The 8,421-nt window shown below is 52.0% G+C and overlaps 1 protein-coding gene across 2 annotated transcripts; it reads left to right on the top strand.

Annotated features, from left to right (window-relative positions):
- The first annotated feature begins 704 nt into the window (after positions 1 to 704).
- Positions 705 to 7,881, top strand: LOC119276774 (aspartic proteinase NANA, chloroplast-like). 2 transcript variants are annotated; one of them, XM_037557926.1, is made up of 2 exons: positions 705 to 1,517; positions 6,758 to 7,881. In XM_037557926.1, exons 1-2 carry the CDS (start codon positions 952 to 954, stop codon positions 7,623 to 7,625), a joined length of 1,434 nt encoding a protein of 477 aa, XP_037413823.1. In that variant the 5' UTR covers positions 705 to 951; the 3' UTR covers positions 7,626 to 7,881. The 2 variants fall into 2 exon arrangements, with proteins under 2 accessions (XP_037413823.1, XP_037413824.1); XM_037557927.1 differs by lacking the exon at positions 705 to 1,517 and adding an exon at positions 4,752 to 5,181.
- The last annotated feature ends 540 nt before the right edge of the window (positions 7,882 to 8,421 follow it).

Below are 8,421 nucleotides of genomic sequence, written 5' to 3'. Positions count from 1 at the left end.
TTCTTGAAGATGGAATAAGTTCCCTGCCTAGCCCCATTCTGGTGATGCTTGAAGTGTCGTCGGAGTGTGAGTCGAGGTGTGTCTCCGGCGGATCTCGTGGGATCCGGTCGGCGTTTGTCTTTGGTGGATCCGGTCTTCGTTCGTCTACGTCTATGTGTCTGCAAGTTGGATCCATTCGATCTACACTTCTCTTTATCGGCGGCAGTTGCTGTTTTGATACGTTGATCCTATGGAGGCTTAGCACGACGACTTTCTGACTGTCTACTACAACAATGTTTGCCCGACTGTGACGAGGGAGGGGTGATGACGGCGGCGCAACTTCGGCTCGCTCGAGTGCTTGTAGTCGTCGCTAGATGATCTACGCAGCTAGATGTAAATTTTATTTCCAGTGTTCTTTGTACTACATTGATAATTGATGAATAGATAAAAAGTTTTCTTTAAAAAAAACATCTGTGTTAACGGTACAGATCCAACCGAAATCCGGCACAGCGAGTCCCAGGAAACTTTGACCCGCGGCCAGCACGGCGCGCACAAAGCACAAGCGCAAGCGCCCAAGCGCGTCGCGTCGCACCACCTCTGCAGGGGCCAAACAATGCCGCCCGGACGACGCACAGCACAGGCAGAGCACAGCCACCACCCTGAACAAAAGCTTAACACTAAATTAAACTAACCTTACCTAGCTGCCTCCCCCACGCAAAGAGGGCAAGATAAATACGCACTCCAAAGCGGCACACAAACACAAATACATACACGCAGCCCGAAACGCGAGCGCAAACAAAAGCACCACCACCACCGCCGCGGCAGCTCGGCGGCGGCTTGCTTGCTTAGCCGTGAGGCGCGCGCGCATTGGCGCGTACGGCCGCCGGCGGGCCAGCCATATATACACATCGCCGGGCGTCTCGTTGGCGGCCTAGCAAAGCTTGAAACCAAGAATCTGCCGCGCCGTCTGCAATGGCGGGTCACCGCCTGACCCTGCTGCTCGTTGCGGTGGCCGCCGCGTTCTTGGCAGGCGCGAGCGGCCGCCACGCGAGCGACTCGGCGCGGTTCCCCCTGCTCCGCCTCGCCGCGCCGGTGTCCCTCGCCGACCTGGCGCGCAGCGACCGGCAGCGGATGGCGTTCATCGCCTCGCACGGGCGGCGGCGCACGCGGGAGACCGCGGCGGGCTCGTCGTCGGCCTCTTCGGCTGCCGCGGCCTTCGCGATGCCGCTCACCTCCGGCGCGTACACGGGCATTGGGCAGTACTTCGTGCGCTTCCGCGTGGGCACCCCGGCGCAGCCGTTCCTGCTGGTGGCCGACACCGGCAGCGACCTGACCTGGGTCAAGTGCCGCCGCCCCGCCTCGGCCAACTCCTCGCTCTCGCCGGCCGACTCGGGGCCGGGGCCGGGGCGCGCGTTCCGCCCCGAGGATTCCAGGACATGGGCGCCCATCTCGTGCGCGTCGGACACCTGCACCAAGTCGCTCCCCTTCTCCCTCGCCACCTGCCCCACGCCCGGCAGCCCCTGCGCCTACGACTACCGGTCAGCATTCCCTCGCTCCTCATTCGCATTCGCATCGCTCTCCCCCCTACCGTTCCGTACTAACCAGCCTTCATACAAACGCCAGCCCGCGCTTTACTGCTACGACTAGTACCACCACCCCTACTTAGCTGTGCGTAATCGCGATGGATTGAATCAAATCGATCTGTGGGTGGGGCGTCATTAATTGGCCCTGGCATTGATGATGAGACGCGAGCAGCAGCAGAGGCCGCAGGAGGAGGCAGGAGACGCCATTAGTGGTTGGTTGGTGGGCGAGTCGGATCTCGCAGTTGCAATTTGCAAATGGCCATGGGGCTGCAGCGTTTAATCAATGCGGCGCCATTGATGCCCTCCCTGCTCCGGGCAGCTCCGGCCTGCCTCGCCTTACTGGTACTGGTACCGGCAGTCCCACTTGTACTACGAGACCGCAGCACTGCACGGCATTCATTGGCTCCGCCATGTAGGTCGACGATGCCCCTTACTCCTCCTCCTACCCCCCTGTGATGGAGATGGGAGTCCTCATGCTGATTGAGCTCTAAAATCTGCAATCGATTTGCCGCTTGCCTCGTCAAAGTCATCGATAGATTGGAGCATATTTATTGCGTCTACTTGTAGAGGCGTGGGCTTGCCATGCCTTCATGGAGCTGTCGCGGACAAACACGCGCACAGGCGGACATGGCGCGCCATCGTCGTCACTCCGCTCACCAATTAGCCGATGGACCGAAACGAACACACCGAAAAGAAGAAGAATGCATGGGTGCTGCCTCATGTCCCGAACTCCGCTCACGAAAGCGATGAGACGAGATGGATCACATGCGCGCATATGCATCGGATTCGGATCCTCACATACAGCGCCCGCCGGCCAGAAAGGGGTCGCGCAGCGCAGGATATCTATCTACTCTAGTTTTTGCTGCATGTGCACGCTGCCGGGTGTTCATATCCAGGCCAGGCATTTGTTTTCTTGTTTCATTAACAATGGGCAGAGAAAGGGGAACGGCGGTAGCGGCTGCAGTATAGTATACTCGACTTTGCTTGGCTCGGCTTGAGATCGTCATGTGCACGGTGGATTGGGCTGTACTCCATCAGTGTCTGCCTGCGTGTCAGGACATTGCACATATTCCGTAGGAAAGGAGCCACCGAAAGAAAGAAAAATTCACAGATCTGAGATGTTTGTGAGTACGCTGTCCCAAGCAGGTACCGTAACAAACGGTGCTCATCTTCTTCGATTCCACAACAAATAGGTATGTACGTGCGTAATGCAAGGACAAAAATAGGTGTATGGAGTTCGTGAGGAGCAGTACTAGTAGTGAGCACTAGTACATGATGCCTCGCTAAATGGCCGAAAGAGCAGCCAGCGAGCACGCGCTCCCATGGTGGCATGGCATCTCACACGTACATTTGGGGTTACGCGTGTCGACGGCGAACATGCATGCACCTTGTAGTCTGTTCTTGTACTGGTAATCGATCACGTTGTGCTGCCTGCCTGTTTTGTACACTACTCTACTAGTAAAAGGGAAGAGAATTGGAGTGCCCAACTCTTCTCTTTCTGAAACATGCCGGTTCGTCTCAGTTTGCTCGCTGCCTTTCCTCCCTGACATTATGTCTAATGTCAAAGGTTAGTGAGTATAGTACAGTATCATCTCCTGTGTATGCAGAGAAAACCAGGTTCTGCTATCTACTGTCAAAAGTCAAACACTGATGAATGTATACGCAATTTCACCGGTGATAGTATACACAGTTTCTCTGGGGGACTTTGACCATACCTGGGCCACCTTCTCCTTGGTCAAAACTGGTTTTGACTGGAGTAAAATAACTCATCCTCCAGCTCAAATGCACATACTCCGGCTGCTAACCAATCGGGTTCAGGTCGGCATGCATTCGCCAAAAAACACTGATGAACGTAGGACATATCTGCACTGCCGCGTGAGGTCCACTTGTTGTACATAGCATCCTTCACGATAACAGTTCATGGAAAGGCATTACCCTTTCCACCGGCTTAATCATTGTGCTCGGGAAGATTTGCATTTGCTTATAAGACTAGCCACAATGGGAGTAACTTCAGCAGTAATATCGAGTCAAACTCAGCAAAATTGCTTATGTGGCAATGAGTTAATGAGGAGAGAGATAGTTACAGTAACTTAGAGGGTGTTTGGATCACTAGATACTAGAGACTAGAGACTAGTAGTAGTCACCCCTAAGTTAGGGTAACTTAGAGGGTGTTTGGATCACTAGAGACTAGAGACTAGAGACTAGAGACTAGTACTAGTTTTAGTCACCCACTAGTCAGTAAACCTCCAAACACCCCTGACTAGTGGATGACTAAAACTAGTTTAGTCTCTAGTCACCCCACCCCCAACTTTTACTGACTAGAGACTAGTAGTAGTCATCTTTAGTCAGTAAACCTCCAAATACCTCTGACTTTTACTGACTAAAGTCCCCCTCTCTCTCCTCTAATTGGTGTTGCACAAGGGACATTTAATACCGAGACATTTAATGCTGACTAGTAGTAGTCACCTTTCAAACAGAGCCTGACTAAAAACTTCTAGTCTGACTACTACTAGTCACATGACTAGAGAGTATCCAAACACCCTCTTAGCTAGTTACTGTAACATCACATGTCCCAATGCAATATGAGTCTATAACCTAATAAATGAAGCTTTGCATGTCATCACACTTATATGTTACTACCCACTATGAAGGTAGTAACATAGTCTAGGGATATGTGTATGTTATTAGACTACCCACAATATGAGTAACATAGGTAGTAACATCACACATATCTAGATAAAATAAATGATGTGGCAAGCAATAAATGAAGAAAGAGAGGCAAGTGGTAACATAGCTAGAGCATGCTTGGATACGTTTTAGTCCCATGACTAAAAGTAGTGGGACTAAAACTTGCTAGTCTCACCCATGCTTGGATCCAAATACTAAAGAGACTAAAATCTAGTTATTGAACATTTATTATCCTCCAAACCCTCCAATCCAAAACTAAGGAGAGGAATTAAATGAGGAGAGAGAGAGCTAATACATATTTTAGTAGGTTTCCCATGACTAAAAGATTTTAGCCTTAAGACTAGTCCTAGCCTCTCTTTAGTCAGGGGTGCTTGGAACTTTAGCCTCTAAAAGAGACTATTTTTAGTCAGACTAAAAATAGTCCCTTGTATCCAAGCACCCTCCTAGTTACTACTAGTATGAGTAACATCACACATATCAAAGCAAGATGAGTCTATAGTCTAATAAATGAAGTGTTGCATGTTACTACACATATGTTACTCCCCACTATGAAGGTAGTAACATAGAGTAGTAACATGAGCCTGAGACGCGGATTTTTGGGACATGCAGCCACGCGCTGCCGAAATCCCAGACGTCCGTCCACGCGTTGTGATTGCTACTTATTATAGCCCATTTGCAAATACGTGACATGATAATTACGAGCGTTCGTGAATACGTCCTGGTATACGGCCCACTAGTGGACCAGGCGGCATTTATGTTTCGTATGAATACAAGCCTCACGTCACAGCCCCGGCGATGGCATAACTGCTCTCGGTTTTGGATAGACATCATTTGGGACGTGCACTTGCTGGATTGTCGCACTGTAGATTTCACGCAATCCGTCCCCTGTGGAGGAAGGATTGGAGGTGGGTTATGCACAGACGGAGATCAGGTTAGACCATCCAAAACATTATACTACGATGCGTTGGTTTTTGGTTTCTATGCCTACGAGCGTACACGCACACCTGTAATCATCTCTCGTTTTTCACAAAAAAAAAACCCATCTCTCCTTTGCCTCAATCCCCCAACATGACGACATTGTTGGGCTGCATGCGTGCATGTCGTCCTCCGCAAGGGCCGGTGCGTCCGTTGCGTTGATGGCGCATTGATTGCTTGCTGGGTGCCGTTATGTGTTTGCATGATAGCTGGGTGTATTGATTCGCCCGGGAGTGATTTAATTTTCCATAACGCATGTTGGCTGTCAAGTCTCGCTTAATTATGGACGTTTTGGTGGGTGTGTTGCACACGCAGCGTGTGGGATTAATGCCATCCCTATTTGCTTGGGGTTAGTATTTGCACTGTAACTCGCAATTAGCGTACTGGCCAGTCTGCTGCGTACACAGGATGCAGCATGTACTGGCAGATACATGCAGTACATATAGCACACCGAAAAGGATAAATACATAGAGAACTAGAGCAAATCCATCGCACGAAGTACAAATGGGGACTAGAGCAAATCCATTGCACGTGGTACACAGGAGATCTAGAGGAAATCCTTCGCAAGGGGGCGGGGGGAGCTTCAGAGCTTGTGCATGCAGATCATGACCAGGAGCAGCAAATTCAGGACGCCCAACATTTAAATGTTCTTCAGCCCTGCTTGATTCTGTTCGAGCAGTGATACGTCGCGATAGGCCGATGCATTCGAAATCAGGTATCCCCACCGTGCGTTGAAGAACTGTGTACTTGTTCTCCCACATCAAAAAACTGCATCCACCGTACCACCAAACACAAAAAACAAAGGTTTAGTGAGGAGCGTCGAAAGGATCTTGAAAAACTTACTCCATGCCGTTCACACTTGTAGAAATGCCTTCCTGGATTTTCTTCAATTCCTGAAACGAACCGCATCATGTAGCATGCATTGCACTTTGGGCAACGGGCAAGAGGGAGCGGAGGCATCTGGTTAGCGGTCTGGTGTGATGGAGGAGGTGTGGAGTTAAGCTGGGACTTAGATGAACATATGCTTGTGAGGCTGGGAGAAGGAGAACTAAGAAGAGGGCTTGAGCATGATGGGCATTGACAATCAAGCCGATTGTTTAAAAAGGCTGCGGGCAGCATCTTGCAGCTAGTCGTTGGGACTGGGATGCTAATGGCCCATGCCTCAATTCAATGCCTGGCCTGCCTTTTAATTTTGCATGGGATGCCTTGCCTGCCTTGCTCTGCATGTGTCAGATGTTAATATGTGGTTATACCAAATGCTATACGAGGAGGCGGAAAACGTTATACATCCCGTGGGTATTCAAGTGGCACGAATCGCATGGAAGCATGCGGTGTGGATATCAGCCGCGCGTGGCCGCATGTCCACTCGTGATTATTCGCATGAGCATGTTACTACTCTATGTTACTATCCATTGTGGCTAGTCTTAGTGTATGTTACTATGCTGTGGCTAGTCTAAGTCAGTCCTTGAATCACGCCATGTGCCATGCACGATTAGGTAATTAACCGTCGCGCATTCTACGGCCGCATGCAGGTACAAGGATGGGTCGGCGGCGCGCGGCACGGTGGGCACGGAGTCGGCGACCATCGCGCTGTCCGGGCGGGAGGAGCGGAAGGCCAAGCTCAAGGGCCTCGTGCTCGGCTGCAGCAGCTCCTACACCGGGCCCAGCTTCGAGGCCTCCGACGGCGTGCTCAGCCTCGGCTACAGCGGCATCTCCTTCGCCTCCCACGCCGCCTCCCGCTTCGGCGGCCGCTTCTCCTACTGCCTCGTCGACCACCTCTCCCCGCGCAACGCCACCAGCTACCTCACCTTCGGCCCCAACCCCGCCGTCTCCTCCCCCCGCGCCTCCCCCTCCTCCTGCGCCGCGGCCGCTCCCCGCGCGCGACAGACGCCGCTGCTGCTCGACCGCCGGATGCGCCCCTTCTACGACGTCAGCCTCAAGGCCATCTCCGTCGCCGGGGAGTTCCTCAAGATACCGCGCGCCGTCTGGGACGTCGAGGCCGGCGGCGGCGTCATCCTCGACTCCGGCACCAGCCTCACGGTGCTGGCCAAGCCGGCCTACCGCGCCGTGGTGGCCGCGCTCAGCAAGGGGCTCGCCGGGCTGCCGCGGGTCACCATGGACCCGTTCGAGTACTGCTACAACTGGACGTCGCCGTCGGGCAAGGACGCCGACGTCGCCGTGCCGAAGATGGCCGTGCACTTCGCCGGGGCGGCGCGGCTGGAGCCCCCGGGGAAGAGCTACGTGATCGACGCGGCGCCCGGCGTCAAGTGCATCGGCCTGCAGGAGGGCCCCTGGCCCGGGATCTCCGTCATCGGGAACATCCTGCAGCAGGAGCACCTGTGGGAGTTCGACATCAAGAACCGACGACTAAAATTCCAGCGGTCGCGGTGCACGCACTGATCCTGATCGTCCGTCCCACATCCAACCACGTCTTGTGTTTTTTCTCCTTGTGGTGGTGGCCTCGCTGATTATTGTTTGTTTTTGTCCCGTCTTCAGATCTATACTAATGCAATGAGAAATGTGCCTTGCAGTTGCAAAAATGAGTAAGCTGTAATAAGTTTTCTGCCTCTCTTTTTCTTTACCACATTTGGTATATCTTCATTTCAGTGAATATATATACTACCGCTTAGGGCTGGTTCGTTTATTTGTTCCACAATTGTGCATATGTTATACCATCGGACAATGTTTTGAGTTATCGTTTGGCATGAATGATGAGCTATATGAAAAAATAAACAATATCTTGAGTTATCATTTGGCATGAATGATGAGCTATATCAATAATTGTTTCTAGTTTTGTGGCTATTTTCGCACGACAAATTGGTATGAATGAGGCACAAATACAATGCAACACAATTCGACAATAGAAAACCGGGCCTAAGCCACAACGGAACATGATCAAATGATGATTTGTCTTTCATGAGTTCATTACCGATTGGTTGGGCAAAATCTCGAGATATGTTAGTGTGGGCAGTGTCGTGGGAAACGAACACCTATGGGGCAGGGCCCCTTTTCGGTCCGGCAGGGAACGGAGGATGCACGAAGAGCGGATCGAGGCGGAGCACGCGAGCGATTTTTACCCAACTTCGGAGCTCTCCGGAGAGATAATACTCCTACTGCTGCTTTGTGGTTGTATTGTGCTCTTGCTCGAGAGCGTGGGAGTGTTCTAGTTTCGAATGAGTCGAACCCCTTCTACGTT

This window comes from Triticum dicoccoides, chromosome 3B (assembly GCF_002162155.2).
Source record: "Triticum dicoccoides isolate Atlit2015 ecotype Zavitan chromosome 3B, WEW_v2.0, whole genome shotgun sequence".
NCBI lineage: Eukaryota > Viridiplantae > Streptophyta > Magnoliopsida > Poales > Poaceae > Triticum > Triticum dicoccoides.
This window is presented reverse-complemented; position numbering and strand designations above follow the sequence as displayed.

Excerpts from the sequence above, each read along its gene's own strand:
- LOC119276774 (XM_037557926.1), top strand. The coding sequence starts at position 952 with ATGGCGGGTCACCGCCTGACCCTGCTGCTCGTTGCGGTGGCCGCCGCG. Across the intron at positions 1,518-6,757 it reads CCCTGCGCCTACGACTACCG|GTACAAGGATGGGTCGGCGG; the intron begins GTCAGCATTCCC and ends GGCCGCATGCAG.